The 18,812-nt window shown below is 33.6% G+C and overlaps 1 protein-coding gene across 7 annotated transcripts in view; it reads left to right on the top strand.

The window, feature by feature from the left end:
* LOC111512393 (uncharacterized) overlaps nucleotides 1-18,812 on the top strand; it is a 99,193-nt gene that overhangs the window by 7,624 nt on the left and 72,757 nt on the right. For 3 of the 7 annotated variants that reach the window (XM_074178438.1, XM_074178443.1, XM_074178441.1), the window contains exons 2-6: nucleotides 3,818-3,934; nucleotides 5,464-5,508; nucleotides 13,198-13,242; nucleotides 13,552-13,614; nucleotides 15,045-17,597. In XM_074178438.1, coding sequence (XP_074034539.1) covers nucleotides 3,818-3,934; nucleotides 5,464-5,508; nucleotides 13,198-13,242; nucleotides 13,552-13,614; nucleotides 15,045-17,597 — 2,823 coding nt within the window. The remainder of the gene's footprint in view (nucleotides 1-3,817; nucleotides 3,935-5,463; nucleotides 5,509-13,197; nucleotides 13,243-13,551; nucleotides 13,615-15,044; nucleotides 17,598-18,812) is intronic. The other 4 variants (XM_074178439.1, XM_074178440.1, XM_074178444.1 and 1 more) reach the window with 4 other exon arrangements.

Below are 18,812 nucleotides of genomic sequence, written 5' to 3'. Positions count from 1 at the left end.
TTGAATGTCGGCCTAATTTAAGTAGTGATACTGTTTTCTTTAATAACGGCACGATGAGGTAAATAGTGACTTGGCCTATCAATTGAATTTCCCCTAACTTCTATAATACCTAATGATTCCCATTCTGCAAAAACCTTACTATAATCTTCAAATTTTCCTAAACTAATTAACTTTTTTGTTGAAGACAATATTCTAAGCTTCAGCTATTTCTTTGTTGTTAGAAAGTTTTAAATGACCTTCTTTCCAAGGAAGATTTACTTGATATCTACCATCATCTGTCTGCAAAACTGTTTCTTTGAAATACTTTTCCGTTCTAAAATCAATAATTTCTTTTGGTGTGGTATTTGCGGGCTCCTTTATACCAAAAACATCCAATTCCACAAATCAGCAATAGAAAAATCAGTAAAACCGGAAAAAATACGGTTGTTACTTGTGTTATAGACTTGTTATCCTATTATAGACCATCCAAGATACGTTTCTAAGGCAACAAGTCCATATTTCAAAGTTTCAATATGCCTAATATCACATAAAGTAATGCTTTTATTTTTCAAAAAATCTATAACAGCTAAATCTAGCAATCTAGGTATTACATATCTTTTTCTATTCCAATACTGATAATTGGCATGAGAAGTCATTTTTAATGTCAATTATTGCGATATCGTATATATAATGGAGATTAGGAGATGATTGAAAACCACCAAAAACACCTTGTATGTTTTCCTCTCCTGAGGGCTTAAAATTCAAATCTTTTGCATACTTCGATGAAATATATTTTCTTTGAGAACCGGAAAACAGCAAAGCCCTGACAAGTTTCTTTTAATGATTATATATGTCACTTTTGACGACAGTTTGTAAGAGTGTGTCGGTTGAAAAATTACTTGTCAAAACATTTTCCAATTTTTGTTTGGATCTGGTTGAACCTTTTTTGAATCTAAATCACAGCACATTATTGGAAAATGTTTCCGTGCACATTTTACAAAAGAAAAGAGAAATGAAAATTTTTATGTTTTTTTACCAATTTTATTTGTAACTAACGTTACTGCAGTTTCGTCCTATACGGACATTTTTAAACTTATACAATAAACTAACAATGATTCATTAAATTCGCCCCTGTAGGTACTAATAGAAATAGAGGTACTTGACTTGATTGAGTACCTGAATTTACAGTTCACAATGCGGATGTGCCTAATTTAAAAACCGGAGAGTATATTAAATCGATTTGATTATTTAACAGGTTACACCCGCAATGTTTATGCTTGTGAATTTCCAAGGATTCTAAATAATTGAGTTTGCAACCCTTCCTTGCATAGTGCAGAATTTCCGTATCGTTTAGATTCGGAAACTTGTGGTTGCATGCCAAGGAATGGTTTGAAAACGTCGAATCATTTTTTCCTAGTCTGAAGGACCTTTCATGTTCAGCATACCGTTTTTGGAAATTTCGGCTTCATTGTCCCACATAAACACTATTACACTCCGGACACTTAAACTTATAAACTCCAGATTTTTCCAACTTGTCGACTTTATATTTGGCATTGAAAAGGAAATGAGATAACCTGGCATGTGGTCTGAATGCTACTTCCACATTGTTTTTTCTGAAGAAACCTGCGATTCTTTCTGTTCTTTTTCCAAAATATGTTAGCGTTTCCCATTTCTTGATTTCTGGTTGTTTGACCTGAGGGTATGTTAATCTATAATACCCTGTCACACCTAATGACTATAACGTTCGTAATTGAGTCTTCAATCTATCGTATAAAGATGATAATGACATACCTGACTTATTTTTGTTTACATGGTAAAGAACTAGGTTCAGTAACTCTCTCACATAAACCTCAATCAGAAATGTATCTCTAGCGAACCGTACTTTCAACTGGTCAAGTGTTTTTTTGTAGTTTGCGCCGGATGGAGGAAAACTTTCCACAAGTTCCCGTGCTGGTGATCCCTGTTCCGTTGCCTGCACCAAATACTGAAACTTGTCTTCTGAATCGATGTCTTTATCCTGGTCTATCTTTTTAAACCGTTCCCAGAACCCGATCCAGCTTTTCACGTTTCCGTCTAATTTGGTCAGCTCTAACTTTGGCAATCGGAATTTTCGATTGATTTTTTCACCATAAGAAATTTGTGAACAGATTTCACAATCTGCTCGCATCTGATTATCTGCCAATCGGATTTCGCATTCAGATTTATATTTGATTACTTCTGCTCTATAAAACTCCATATCGTCGAACTCGTGTTGAACTTCGGCATCTTTGAACTTTCCGAAAAATAACTACACCTTGAAGGTCTCATCAATGGTGAATATTCGATCTCTCTTGTCTTCCAATTGTCTCAAGAGTGATAGTATTTGTGCCTTACTCGTTTGCTTCGTACTCAAGGCTACATCTAAATCGCTGCTAGTATTGCAAAAATGTCTTCGCAGTTGCTCTCTTTCTTTCTGCATAATATCCATCATCAATAACTTAGTTCGGCCGTACACGGACCACATATTTGCAGTTGAGGCAACCACAACATTTTGGTCACGTTGACTGCACTTCGCGGTTGACCCAACCACATTTTTGTAGTCGGCTTGCGGTCATATAAACCGCACTTGCAGTTGAGGCAACTGACATCAAAAATTGAATGCTGTGAGACCAATATGAGAAAAAGTACACCACGGTGTACGCGGTTGGGTACGACTGCAAGTTTGTGGTTAGTGTACGGCGGATGCCGCGATGAAATCTCGGCGGAGATCAGCAGCAAGTGACTGCAGACGTCCATTTTGACTTTTGTGAACGCCCGTGTACGTGTAGTACAGTATTTCTTATGGGCGGCTTGAGTTCGCTGGAACGCGACTGCAATTGTGTGGTCGATCCGACGGCAAAATGTGGCTCGTGTACGGGCGCTCTTAGTCCTGTCACGGTCGCCACTATTTAAAATATGAGATGGATATAATTTTATTATCAAATAAAGTCTTCTGACGTTTTAAAATTCTATTTATTTGACAACTCTAATCTAAAATCTTCTCACTAACAAACTTGATTTAACTGAGAATATTATGAAACATCACATAAACTAAATATAAAGTCTATATATAGAGGGAATGATAGAAACATACATTCTAAATCTAACAGATCCACTTTTCATCACACGTGTCGATCCGATCCAAAAAAAGGGTCGTTTTGGTTGCGCAAAAGCAAAGAACAGAAACGTGATAATTTCTGTCGGTCGTTCTAATCGTATGGCATTAATTTTTCGACCTTTTTAATTTTAACAATACGTTTTAAACCATCAAAAACCTCATGGGAGCTGATGCCTAGTTCTTGCGCCATCCCACGCTCCGTTTGGGATGGGTCAGTTTTCACCAGGGTCCTCAAATCCTCGTTCTGAATTACAGTAGGTTGACCACTTCGGGGCTCATCTTCGAGGCTAAAATCTCCAGAACGAAAGTTCACAAACCATCATCGAACAGTGCATTCATTAACACTATCATTGCGAAATGCCTGGTTAATTTTTCAGGCTGTTTCGGTAGCGCTTTGGTTCAATTTGAATTCGTAGAGAAATATTGACCGAAAATCGCTTAACGGCATTATATAGTAATAGCTGAAAAGAGGCAAACATTTATAATTTGGAAAAAATGAACAACATCAATGTATATAGAACAAAATTCTGTATATCACACGTCACAGTAAAATAAATATTTATTTTGATATGGAGCTACAAAAAAAGATGACATTAAAACGGACAAAACATTTGAAACAACCTAATGTATTTGCAGTTGTAATTCTGATTATTTCCTGATGCGAGAAAATATGTACTTATAGTGTCATTTTTTAAATTCCAGTTAAAACTAAATCATCACCAAAACAAGAAAGCACAGAAAGTGAAGAAGATACATATGATGTGGAAACTGTTGACTGGAACTATGAGACGGAAAATACACCTGATGACATCTTTGAAGGTGGGTACTTAGTGTTTTGAATTTTCATTTAATCTGAGATTGTTTAATTTAGTTGTTTGGATTATCAAACAAATTTTGAAATAAGTCAGGAAATTCACAGGTTATTGATACATATGATTAATATTAAAAGAATGATCAGATTCTGTAAATTGTAGTTATGGTAGATTTAGATTTTCACTATTTCGAATTAGGTGAGGAATAATCTCTTCCAGATGAATGGATTCATTTTTTATAAGCTCTTATTTAACTTGCAATGTTTATGTTAGCTATGTGACGTTATTCTATATTCAATATGGCGGACCGCCCAAGATAGCGGAGTAATTATTTTTTATGTTTATCCATGATATGGGTGTCAAATGAAATGGTTTGTTGAAAAGAATACGAAAAATGAAATGATACCACTTTGAATCTAAGGTGGCAGGGCCAGTTATTTTTTATGCATTTTCATAATGTGGGTATCCAATGAAAGGGTTTTTGAAAAGAATTTAAAAATGAAATGACGTCACTTTTTACTCAATGTTGCGGACTCTCAAAGATTTTAGATTATTCTACACACCTTTCGTATTATATAAAATATTGGCGTGATATTACCAAGAATACATATGTAACTTTATCTAATTAATCCATCCCTTAGAAAAAATTATTATATTTTTTATGAAGTAAGTAAATCTCGTTTTTTATTTATAAACTGTGATGGTTTCACCTGCAAATCACATTTTTAAATAAAAAATACCAAAAACTGTTTCTTTGGACCCGCATAATTCAATATTTTTTCTGAACTAATTTGGCCTCTTATTTAAACACATTGTTTTCGATTTGTTGATTACTCTACATCGATTTATAAATCAAACAAGAAAATAAATTTTTTTTCAATTCATCTCATAATAACTTAATGTATAGTTATTATGAATAGTTTTAACTAAACTTTGAAATAAACAAATAATTAGGAACTTTTCTTCTAACGCTTTATAAATTACAGTTGTAAGATGTAAAATAGTCATAATACGTGGTCATAACATACATTAGAACGGAAATCAAATTGTATTTCAGAAAAAAATATAATTTTTTTCAAGAAATTCGTCAATATTAATTTTCAATATTTTTTAAAATACTTTTTCTAATGTTGAAAATCTCTGATTTTGTAATTGATTCTCCTGCTTTATATATTGAATTCATCAATCCTATTTTGAGTATACTGGGATTTTCACCAGTTTTTATTATTAAATGGAATGAGCGCATAAGTGGTCGTGCTATATATAAATGTGTTACTAATATACTGTTCTCAATATTTCTCAAGTAATACTATTGATAACTGGTGATTTGTTTATTTTCAAATTGGATGTAATATTCTTATAATTATACATATACATAAACAATATATACATTGGGCGTTACCTCTTCTTTTACCATACTATAATCTTTCTCAAAAACATTATTGTCATGCAAATTTTATTTCTTGAATATAAAAATTGAAAAATGAAATACCTATCAGTTATACAAATTTTCAAATAATGGAAACTGTTTTTCAGATGGACATTGCACACCAAAAAAAGGAAACATCAAGGAAGAACCAGGTATGTATTGTAAATCAATATTGATTGGATTAAATTGGATGTTTATTTTAATTTTGGGGCAAAGGGAATTTACTTCAAACATCATGAGCGGCATTGTATCTTCTTCTAATAATAATACGGTAATAAAAATAGTATCCCAATGGCAGCATAAATACAACTAAACAATGAGAATAACCTATGGGGTTTATAGATTAGGTTCTCTCAAAATATTTTCGATGGAATGAATATTCATATTGCATTTGTGAAAAAATGATGTGGAGGTTATAGCTTGGCAAACAAAAAATACATTTCTGGATTAATGAAGATTTAACCATCAGTGGCTAAATAGAGCAGATGGTACTGTTCAAACCTCAGCAATCTTTGATGCTTTATAAAGCTCTGATCAGACCTTCTTTGGAGTATTTTTCTCGTGTATGGAGCTCCGCCCCTAAGCATACCCTGAAGCTGCCGAGTTTCATCCAGAAAGGAAAAATCCGCCTGATTGGAGGCAAGAACATCACTCTCAACCTTGATAGTCTGGAACATCGAAGGAAGGTTAGAGACTTGTCTCTCTTCTAGACATACTTTCACGGGCAGTGTTGAAGTGTCTTGCCACATTTAATTCCACCAAGAGCGGTACATATCAGAAACACGCAACGGACTGTGACTACTCATCATTCTGAGATTCAACTTAGTACACCGCGAACTTTACTGTTTAAGAACTCTTTCATTTGGAGAACTGTGTTCAAGTGGGAGAAACTTCCTGAGAAAGTTTTTTTCAAATGGATTTAATCTCCACCGATTCGAATACATTGTGTTTCGCTACTTTCGCACAGGCACCGCTCTTAGAGCGCCTTAAGGATTTTCCTGTAGTGCTTGTGTTTTGTCCTTAAAAGAAAACTATCAAAAGGGTTTAATATTAATTCTAAAACATCAATACACATTAGATGAATAAATGGAACTGAAACTCAATGTACATTAACTGGTTAACATATTGAAAGAAATTTCACTAGTTCGGACTTCCATTGTCTACTATATAAAATGATTTGAAATCCCTGAAACAACTAAAAAAGAAGAATTGAAAATGAATAGCTGAAAATAACAATTATATTAACCAAAATAAACCTGAAATGAAATAATAGTGAAATAAAATACAAGTAAAAATAGAACGATTGAATAAATAAAAATAAAGAAATGAAAATAAAAAGTGGAGAGATTCCAAGTCACGTTAGTTCACGACGTTTCGATTGTTAGTATCTACAATCGTCTTCGGGTGATGTCATCACCGTTAAGATAAAATAATATAAGATATTTATTCATCTTCAAAAATTTTTACAGAAAACAGAATGTTACAATAGTCAGACAACAGTTTTTTGTTTAGGTACGTCACAATATTGTAGAAAGTATTCTCAAACTAAAAAAAATTTTAATAATGAAAAAATACGTTAGTGTATCAAGAATTAGATATTTACATATATAAAACCAGTCACATATATGAACAGTTTTAACTTTAGAGGCACATCGATGGAAAACACAGAAACATCAATCACAAAATCTGTAGTCCACACTCTTGACGAGCAAAAATATAAGTATTTAGACCCATTAATGAAGAAAAATTTCATTTATATCATATTATGACAAATTAATTAACTGTCTTATACAAATGTACTTCTAATATTTCACTAATCACAAACTAATTTATTTACAACACTTATCAACTAACGCTTAATTTATTTCCACTATTTGAATTCCTTGTTTAACCGCTCGATTCACTTTCTGAACTCCACTGCCTTCTTGGGACGAGAAGCCGGCCTTATATATCGGTAACGATCGTTCTAGAATTTTGTAGTCGTTTCGGTACTCAACTAGAGTTTAACCGGCGGTTGCCGACTGCACTCCTATTGCGGTGATGTCATGTGTTTGTTCGCTGGCCAATATATTGGTCAGGGACGGCTTCAGATTCGTTACAATATAGTGGATTCAGTAGCAATTATTGTTTTAGTTGGTATTTTAATTTTTTAGTTATGTAATACTTCCATTCCAATGGTATTTGGTTGTACAGTTTCATTGGCAAATATTCAGTTTGTATTTTTGTTTTTTTATTATTTACTTTTGGCGTTCTATATTGATTTTTATTTCGTGTATCATGGCCATAAAGATCTGTTCCCGAAATATATTTATCTTTATATATATATATATATATATATATATATATATATATATATATATATATATATGCCTGGTGCTATGTAGGGGATGAGAATATGTTATTTCATTTTAGTAATTGTTCAGTAAACTCTGTTAGGGAATAAAAACAGTTGTCAATCAAAAATGATTTCAAGGTGGATTTGAATTTGACTATATTTTCATTTGCTTTTATTTCATCTGGTAGCAGGTTATAGAAATATCCTCCTGCATAGAGTGGAGATTTTTTCAGGTGCAGACGGTTGAATTTGCTTAAGTGGACATTGTTTTTGTTTCGAGTGTTGTATTGGTGGAGATCACTATTTTTTTGAAACTTATTTTTGTGCTGGTGGGTATAATTTAATAGCTTGTAGAGGTAAATGCTTGTACAAGTCATCAAGCTATTTGTCCTAAAAGTCTCTCTACATGATTCCCTATAGTCCAAGTTGAATATCAGGCGAATAAATCGCTTTTGCAGAATGAATACTCTCGTTATCTCGGTCGCCCTGCCCCACACGATTATGTTGCAGCTGATCGCTGAGTAGACTAAGGCATAGTATAAGTTAATCAGCTGACATCGGTAAAAATTCGATTTCAGACTATTCATCGCGAAGTAAAGTTTATTCAATTTTTTACATAGGCAGTCAATTTGTTTGTTGAAGTTCAATTTATGGTCAAGTTCTATTCCAAGAAATTTGGTGCATTTGGATGAGTAAATTATAGTGTTAGTGCTAGTTAATAGTTTTAAATTGTTTTCATTCTTCAGCGGTGCAGTAAATTCGATCATCACAGTTTTTTTCTCGTTTATAATAAGATGGTTTCTTTTGCACCATTGTGCGAAGTTACTCATGACTACTTGTGTTGAAATTTCCAGCTCAGATAGGCCATCAGCTGCAACTATAATTGTTGTGTCGTCTGCGTAAATGAATGCGCGTCCATGATTTATATATGAGGGTAAGTCGTTCACATATAGTAGGAATAAAAGTGGGCCTAACACCCCTCCTTGAGGGGTACCAATGAAGGTATCGAATTCACTAGAAAACTCATCCTCAATCTGAACCTTGAGTTTCCTGCCCGTCATATAAGATTGGATCCATGACTGGATTGGTCCTCTGATATACCATGCCATAGTAAACAGTCTTCAATACTTCGCTAGATAGTCGAGCGCTTGCCGATTTTTTGTGAAAGAGATGTTCTTTGTTTATGGACATAACGTTTGAATTTGAAAAGATTTCCATATTCAATAATGTTTCCTCTGACTTACATTCTATCACGCTTGAGTTTTCGTCCTGTAACAAAAGGGTGGAGTCATCCTCATACATAAAAACATAAGCAGCATCAATAAATGTTGGTGAGTTTTTTTATGTAAATAATGAACAATAGGATACCTAGCACTGAGCCCTGAGGCACCCCATGTTTGACTTCTATAGTTTTTGATGTCTTATTATTTAGTGATACATACTTCTGTGTGTCTTTTAGGTATGACTCGATGACATCTAATGCTATTCCGCGTATTCCATATTTGTGGAGTTTTTTCTACAAAATATCATGAGAAACACTATCAAATGCCTTTGGCAGGTCACATAAGATTGCACGTGTATGCATCCCTACATCTTGATTTTTTACTATCGTGTGCACTACATATATCGGTGACAGCTTGAGAGATTGATCTGAGAGAATGAAAACTATACTGATGATCATCTAGGAGTTTTCCCTTTTCTGAAAAATTGGTTGATCTGTCCTTGATAATTGCTTCTATTATTTTTGAGATTATAGGAGTTATTGTTATAAATCTGTAGTTGTCACAATTATTAGCATCACCTTTCTTTAGAATAGGGGTTGCTCTTCCCAGTTTTAAGTGTGATTGAAACTCTCCCTTACCAGGCAGATATTTATCAGATGTGCAAGAGGTTCTGCTAAAATTTCAGGGACGAGTTTTATTATTTTCGAACTGATATTGTATGCATCCATACTACTACTATTTTTTAAGGTTCTCAAAAGTGTTAAAATTTCGTTCTCGTGAGGGTCTCAGAAATACCGAGGTTTTTACGTTCATTTTCAAAAGTTCCTCTCCTCTCAGATCGGTGGGAGGTATTGTTTTAATAATATTGTCAACCATTGTGGAACTATATTCACTGAATTCATTCGCAGTAAGGCACATGCTTTCACTACTAAAAGTGGATTTCCCTCTGATCTCATTTACTATTTTCCAGGCAGTTTTTGAAACATTTTTACTATTTGTGAGGGCACTATCATACACCTCCCTTTTGGATTTGTTTTTTTTTCCTGTAGTCTTTTTTTTGCAGAATTATAAGAGTTTTGATTCTGGATTCCCCGTCATTTTATAAATGTAATTTTTTTGTTGTTACAGCAGAGAACTTGGAGGGTTGTGTTTGGGGTTTTTGGGATGCCTTAATCTTGTTATTTTCCTTATAGCTGTTGTTTCAGATACTATGTTTTCAAGGCCCTTTGTTTGATATTGAGAAACAGTGGGTGCTAGTATTCAATAAGTGGAAGACAGATTAGTTTATATATTTGGCTTCCTGTTGATATGTTTGCACCTGCTCCCAGGTTTGTCAAATTTGTGAAATGTGCGATTCTTGCAATCACTTTCTTTTTTTTGTTATTGATGTGGCTGTTGAAATTTAGTCTGGAATCAAGCGTAACACCTAGGTAATTAACTGTCGATTTTGCATGTAAGATATGTTGGAGAAGTTGCGGAATTCCGATGATTAAATATGATGAACTGAGACTTAAATGGGTTTGGCTGGAGTTTTCATTTATTGAACCAGTTATTTGTTACTGTTGCAAGATGTTCCAAATTGTTAATAACTTTGTCTAGCGTTTGATCTTGCGCAATTAGGGCTGTGTCATCTGCATACTGTAGAATATATGCATTATGCCTGAAGTGGTTGATATTCCCTTGTTGGTGATGATAAATATCATAGTTGTATAAGTATAACAATGGTGAGAGCGGTCAACCCTGTGGATAAATTCGTCTGAAAAACTACTCAGTATTTTAATTCTCAGTTTCCTGTCAATTAGCAGATTCTTAATTGTATGTACTAGATAGTTAGGACAACCCAGTTGATGCAGTTTGAATAAAAGACCCTTGTGCCAGATGCTATTGAATGCTTTGTTCATATCCATAAAGATCGCTGCCGTTTTGTTGTTGTTCAGCTTGGTTGTTTCAATGTTGTTCATGAGAATCGTGAGAGGATGCATAGTAAATCTTCCTTGTCTAAATCCAAACTGGTAGCTTGGAATTGTATCATTAAGCATTTGGAGTGTACGGTTTCGTAAAAGTTTTTACTTACAGGCAGGAGAGTAATCGGACGATAACTCTCTCTAAGGGAGTTATCCTTGTTTGGTTTGGGAATTGTTTTTATTGTGCCCATTTTCCAATTGTCAGGTATATAATGCGTTTTAAGGCAAAATTCATAGCTTTTTATGATATACTTGTGAATCTCATTATCCAGCTTTCTCAACATGTTTCTTGTGATATTATTATGTGATTGTATTATTTTTTTGTACGGGTATCTGCGAAAAGATGATTTCGTACACATTTTCATAATGATTGCGGTTGAAGTTGAAGTTGACGCTTTCTTCCAGCCTTTTTTAAGTTTTTAGCAAATATGTAAGCTTTTTTGGAAGGTTACTCATATTCAATATTGTTATCTATAATATTTTTAGTATATACTCCACCCCTTTTGTATTTGGATAATTTCCGTATTTCATTCCAATAGGATTTGCCCCTCTTTTCATGAATGGCTTCACATTTTTGAATCCATTTGTGGGTTCTGTATTCTTGAATCAAATTTTGAATGTTCTTATTAAACTTATTAATTGAAGCTTTATACGTTGGATCACTGTTTGCTCTATATTCACTATCACGATATTCAGTATCTTCATTTCTGTGTACTATGGTTTATAAGAGCAGCAAATGAAACAGACTTTGATTTTTTCACTTTTGCAACCGAGTTTCAGAAGCAGCTGAATTCGGGGTAGAATATGCAACTTTTGCGAACGTATTTGTGATAGGACAGTAAATTCTGTGATGTATATTTATACATATATGTACACGATTGTTGTGATTGCATTTTTATTCGCCGAACTGTTATATATTTTCTGTGTGTTTCCGATTTTATCTCAATCGTCGCAAAACGCCGTCTTTTCATGAATCTCTTCAATCTTGGGAACAGGAAAAAGTCGCCGGGGGCGAAATCTGGTGAATACGCTGTCTGAGGAATGATTACAGTTTTGTTTTTGGACAAAAAAAAACTACGAACAAGCAATGACAAGTGAGCAGGTGCAGGGGATGCAAAAGCCATTAATTGTTTTTTTTCTCACAGAATTAGACGTTATCTTCGTATTGCTTCTCGCAAGCGGAGTATAACTTCAAGATAATACTCCGTATTGACCGTACGGTCATGTGGTAAGAACTCCTGATGCATTATGCCAAGGTAATCAAAGAAAACAGTGAGAAAAACCTTGACATTTGATCGAACTTGATGTGCTTTTTTGGTCTTAGCCCTCCTGGGATGATTGGACTTTGGTTTCGATGTCATATCCATATAGCAATGATTTGTCACCAGTCATGACGTCATTCAACAATTCCTGAGCGATGCTCATGCGACAAACTTCGCTGCCACACGCTTCATGCCCAAAATTTCCGAAAAAATTGCATGACATGAGCCAACCGATGTGAGGACATCCTCAGCAGTTTCTCTAATAGTGATACGACAAATCTCCATAACATTTTCTCAAAATTTTCATGGGTTGTTGATGTTCTGGGGCGTCCAGGGCGAGCGTCCTCATTCACGTCTTCTCTGAGCACTCAATTCCATTTTTTATATTCCATGTATACCTATAGGCTCTTATTCCCAATAATATAACAACACCTCTGAGGATTACTTGTAATGAGCAGTTGGCTAGATGAAATATTTCGTTTCATATTTTTTATAGATTTTCCTCAAATTAATTTCAGATATTAGTTTAAAAACTAGACTCTAGGTTAAAACAATGTTTTTATTTAGGAATTTCCTATTGTGCTCAAGTTAAGGGAAAAATAGTGCCCAAGAGCGGTCCATGGTACCGTTTGTCAATTTCTTATATTTTCAAAAATGAAGAGGACACATTGCTGAAGGATATATCCCAAATATTGAGGTCAAGAAGTGTTTTTCGAGGATTGGAAGAAGCTGGCACAAGTGCATAATATTCAATGGGGACTATTTTGAAGGCAACAACAATAATGTAGAGAAATAAATATTTTTTTTTTTCAAAAAATGAAAAATCTGCAAATATGTCGTGTGTTAAAGGTAAAAATAAAATAGTGCCTATTTTTTCTTATTTTCACAAAGTGAATGCCAAGTGCCCCAATTCCAAATTGTGCTCCTATTGTCACAATTGTGTGCTGAATAAGAAAACTGCTTCAAAGTCCTATATAAATGATTTTGATCCGTTTATGAAGATCATATATAATATTGACTTTTATAATTTTAACACTTATGACAAATATTTTTTCAGAATCAAAAGAAGAATCCACAGAAAATGATAAGCTCTCATCTGATGGTAAGTAATTCTTAGTTAAAATGGACAACTTGCAAGATATTGAATTTTATGTACCTTCAAGTATTTTGTCAACTTTTCTATAAAAAAATTAAGGCTAGAAATAATGCAGATAAACAGATTTTATGATATAGTAGCAAAATATATTAATCAGTCCAGTAATAATGACATTTATTTCAACCTCTTGAACGACTCATGAATTTTCACTAGTATACTTGTTGGAATTGGCAACTTAAAAGTTATTATTTCATCTGGTATCTTCAATTCGAAGTGACAGTTTAATAACAGCATTATTATGGACTAATCTTTCAGATTTTAAGGAAGAACGAAGTATCTCTCTGAAATCCGAAGAAGTGGATATGATTTTCACTGAAGGTAAAGTAATTTATCTATATCTTTAAATGTTTTAATCAGAACCTAGAACATTCGTAACAGTTTGATATAATGAGAAAATGATAAAATATCTTGGGAACTAAGTAACTGAATGAGAGGGCCAGCCACAGGTATAGTTCTAATGATTGGTACTTAAATGAATTTTTCTATGTTTTTTTTAAACACAAACAAAGGCTAAGTAATCATTTTGTATTCAATAAAACATATTCGTTTGATGAAAATATATGAGGGTGTTATTGTGAAAATAGTATTGATGTTGAGCCTCCTGAGTGTGATTTAAAAGGAGATGCCAAACGTTATTGAAACCATTTTAATTGTAATAGTGTAATTAAACAATATTGAATAAACTATTAAGTGAAGTTCTAGAGATACTAATAGAAAATAAGTTGAATGTTTGTAAGTTTTGATTTTGGGAGCATACTAACCATTTTTTCCTACTTCATTCAAGAAATACTTTTAACAATTATAGTATGAGATTGGTGTGACAAGAATCTAGTCTTCGATAGAGAACGAATTGCTCTTCGTTTAACATGTGCCATCTAAAATATTACATCTGTCAAAATGTCAACCAAAAATAATTAGTTTGAGTTCAATAGTCGATGAAAGCAAGACACTTTTGTGGTTTTTGAAGAATGGAAAAATTTGAATAACATTCAGTGGTTTGAGTACTTTCACCTGAAATGTGAGTCTGCACCATTATTTTGACAAGCTAACCTCTGTTCATGGTAGAAAGTGTGTTTGATGAAAACAGAGTCCACTCTCACACCTGAAACGAAAGAAAAATCAAAGCAGTGAACAAAAAAGCCAAAGGTATATTGAAGAAAGCCGTTTTTTGGGATGTGAAAGGCGTTATTCACTGTATTTGATTAATTGGAAATAGGTAAAACAATAATAAGCAGCTGAATCGTACCGTTTCGATGCCAAGTTGTTGAAAGAACGGCGCGGTTTGACTAGCAAGAAAGTTTTCTTTCATCAAAATAACGAACCCACCCACAGTGGGTTTTTACTCTTCCCAACGAGCATTGAGGTCATAACCAAAAAAAATCGTTAGCTATCTTAGGCTAGATTATTGTCAAACTACCTTCGGGTAACCTTTCTCATCCAATAGGTACATACAATCTCGTTTGTGATTTGTGTACCTGAAAACGTAGTTGATGCTGGCAAATGAGAATTTTGCTTTTATTTGTCTGGGCAATGAAGTTGAATATTTTAAAAGTTGACATGTATAATAATGAATACCATAAAAAATTTACTATTGACAATTTTCAAAGTGTTCTCAGTAAAATTAAATTGAAACTTTATCGTATAAATATGTCATGCAAGTTGTCTATAAGAGAATACACATTTAGTTAACATATCTTCAAATATCAAGTATAATTACCAAAATGTATATGTATTTCAAATAATTTTAGACACACCACCGAAAGCCACTAATCCAGGAACCTTTGAGAATCTTGTTAATGGAATAATATCCTCAGAATCTATGACAAATCTGGAAAATGAAAATCATATCTTGGTAGAGAATGATGAAGATGGGACTAATGTTTCCAAAACGAATTTTGATAAAAAACCTTTAACTCAACCAGTTTCTGCAGGAAGCAAAAACATTCTGAACATATCAAATGACACAGGACAGCAACCTGCCGAGAGTTTAATTCATAATGGTTCACCTTGTATGTCTAGCGATGGTGACAGTGAGTGTAGTTTTGAAACTGTTAAACTTTCCAACAATGATTCACAGTCTCCTTGCAAAACTTCCGAAAAAGGATCCAGAATATTGAAAATTCCTGTTGATATAGATGAATCGACTAATGACTCTGATAAGTACTCATCTGGGTCAAGTTATACTATTGACAGTTTTATGCAAATAACCAAAAAAAATAAATCATCTAAAAATATATCTTCATCACAGGATCTCGATAGCTCTTTCAACTCACAAGAACATGTAGAAAAGCATTCAATAGAATCTGATTCTGGTAATATTACGAATAGTCAATCTTCAACATCTGCTGATAGTACTGATATATCAAATTCTTCATCGAGTGAAAGTACCTTAGCTAACTCATCCGTTGAAGAAGTGACAACAGAGTGTATTACAGATAGCACATTAGTTGATAAATTGGATGAAACTACAGTCACCAGCATATTTGACAATAAATCTGGGTTACCTGATACGTTGATTAAGCGTACAGATAATCAATGCTCACAAACAAAAGATCCTTTCATTGAAATTATCACCTCTCCGGTTTCTACCAGCTGTGATTCTGGAAATCCACAGTCTGATATCCTTGAAAATTTTTCAGCATATCAGTATGGCAGTAGAACTGAAGAGAAGAAACAGAAAGAGTCTGATTCTAAAAAGCTACCGAGTGAACCAAATTCAGAGGGTTACATAGAGTCTGCAACTGCTAATATTCCTCATTATTCAGAAAATACAAATATGGAACATCAGGAGAATAAAAATGATAGGGATGGTGAATTGTCTGCTATTGATAATGAAATAAATTCTTATGAACAAACAGAAAATCTAAACAGTCACAATGGTAAAAATGAACATGCAAAAGAGACGGCCATGAAAAATTCAGATGAGCATACAAAAATGACAAGCTCTGAGAAAAAATGTCCTGATAGAAGTGATGTCAGTAAAGAGGGTAAGGATAGTTCCATTGATACTTTGAATTATCCTGATGACCAGTCTGAAAGACTCACAAGTAGAAAAAAAGTGGAATATCTGGGTTGTGGAAATGAAGATACAAATTCTACATACGACAAAAGCAATTATCTTAATAAAAAAATCTCTGAAAATGAAAATTCTGATTCAACAGATAATATCGAGGATGGAATCGTTGATGATATATTTTTCAAAACACCCGATGAGTCTCTTCAAAATGATGACAATAAAAAAAGTTGTGAAGATTCTGAGTCTTCAGATAATGAAATTTATTTTCAACCCACCCAAAAGATATCTGAAACATCATATATTCATTTAGGTTTTGATGAAGATGAAGCAACCCAGGTCATAACTACGATTGAACAAACAGAAGCAGGAAGTATTGATAAGCAAAACAGTCAGAGAGTGTCTGCTGGAGAAAATAAAGATGTTGCAAATGACACCAGTAATGTATATTATTTGGCTACTCAAAAATTATCTGATACAGACACTAGTAATGTAGAAAATGAAGGTAACAGAGATCATTCCAAGTCGGGTCAAGATTCAATAGAACCTGATGTGAATGAAAGAGAAGATGATATTAGCAATCCTTTTTCTGTGGAAACAGTAAAATGGGATTCAGATGAAGATACTAATATCTCTGACAGTCAATCCTTCACGGTATCAGATCTTTTGAATGAACACAATTACAGTTGTGCTTCTATTTCAGACATTGACGACCCTGCAAAAAATGAAAAAATCGTTCAGAATCCTGAAATAGAAGATAGTGATTCTAGAGAAACTGATAACAAAGTATCAGATAAAGTAAACTCGGAACTTGAAATAGAGGACAGCGATTCTGACACTATAAATCGGAATTGTAAAAATGAGACAGATGAAAATAACATAGTTTCTCCAAGTTTCTCCTCACAAGAAAATGGAAGTGATGAAGAAGATTGTCAAAAGTCACTTTCTGATTCATTGGACATTATTGACACAAGCTACATACACAGTGAACATAATTATAGTTCCGGTGGATCTCCAGGTGTCACCGAAGATGAAGATATAGTTAACAGATTTGCAGGAGGGTATAATCAAGCTAAAGGTAATGATAACGATAGTGACGAAACTGACATAGATAGAGAAATGAATTTCAATAAAGATTTTGTCAGTGTATGTGAGGACAAGAATTCAGTAGAGAAAAAAGACTTGGCTAATCTGGAGGAAATACCGGACAGTCAGGAAGAGTTTTCCCTCTCGCAGCAGAGTACCAAATCATATGAATTTGACATCAGCGAAAATGTCAATAATTTAGGTAATTTTTCCGTTACTGAATGACTAGATTAATAACTCTGTTGGTTGGTGGTATAACTACGCTTTTCATATGCCTGTGCACGTCATAACATGAAAATAATTGAATAGAAATATTTTCATTAGCAGTGAAATAGTAGCAAATTTGTAAAAATCTTATAAGATATATAATTTGTATTAAGAGATCACAACGAATTGAAAAATATATGTCTATAAGAGATCATTATTTTTAGCATGAACAGCATCATTGTTGAATAACGTAAAAATATTTTTTGTTCAAAATTAAAGACAGTTTTTGTTTTGTGTCCTATACAGGATGTAACTGAATTAGTGTAAAACATTTAAGGAGGTGATTTCTCATCGAAAAAAAGATAGGATCTTTCAAATAAAGAAGCTTCATTGGAGCATCCCTTGTTAAGATACAGTCCCTTAAAGGGGGTATAACAATTTTTTCACAAGCACTGAAAAAGTTACAATATTGAAATTAACCTGACGTTTTTTACTACCAAAAAGACACTTAGCCAGTACTTTATTTGGTTTATCCCATGGTTGTAAAGGGTGGAAAACGCAACCCCTAAAATTTATTTCCAATGTAACTTTTTGTCTTATTATTTGTTTACCATTCAAAAATTTATTTCCGATAGCCTGTTTCATTCCAAACCAAAAATGTCTCTTGGTTTTTTTACCCAAAATAAACCAGTTTGCAGCAAAAAATTATTTTACGAACAACTACAGAGATACATTGTCATAAATGCGAACTGGATTTATTGTTATTTTCTAGTTAGTACCTGCATTGAACGATTAAAGGGTAATAAACAAAACTAATTTATTAATAACAAAACACACAACATCTAGAAATCATAGTAAATGTTCAATATGTCTACCTTCAGACATTACGCATGCGTCTAGACATCGGCACAATATTCCTGGAGTCTCTCTGATTTCCCTGCACGCATTGATGATGCGGTTTCTTAAGTCCTCTACATCGCGAACAGGAGTACGATAAACCAAATGCTGTGGGTGAGAGGATTGAGATCCGGGGATCTAGCGGGCCATATGTGGTAATTATGAAAATTAATAATCTTGTCCCGAGAAAAACTACATTCGTCTGTGAATTCTATCGTCTTCAGAAAGTCACAATTTCTTCTAATCATTTCCAGCATCCAATTGCAAAATTCAAGACGGTTCGGAAAGTCTCGCGGTAACAGTGCCTGTACTT

The sequence above is a fragment of the Leptinotarsa decemlineata genome, unplaced genomic scaffold (assembly GCF_025532065.1).
Source record: "Leptinotarsa decemlineata unplaced genomic scaffold, Ldec_3_MD MMD2_tig00003798_RagTag_RagTag, whole genome shotgun sequence".
NCBI classification, from domain to species: Eukaryota; Metazoa; Arthropoda; class Insecta; order Coleoptera; family Chrysomelidae; genus Leptinotarsa; species Leptinotarsa decemlineata.
Note: the sequence above shows the minus strand (reverse complement) of the source record. Positions and strands in the feature narration are given on the sequence as shown.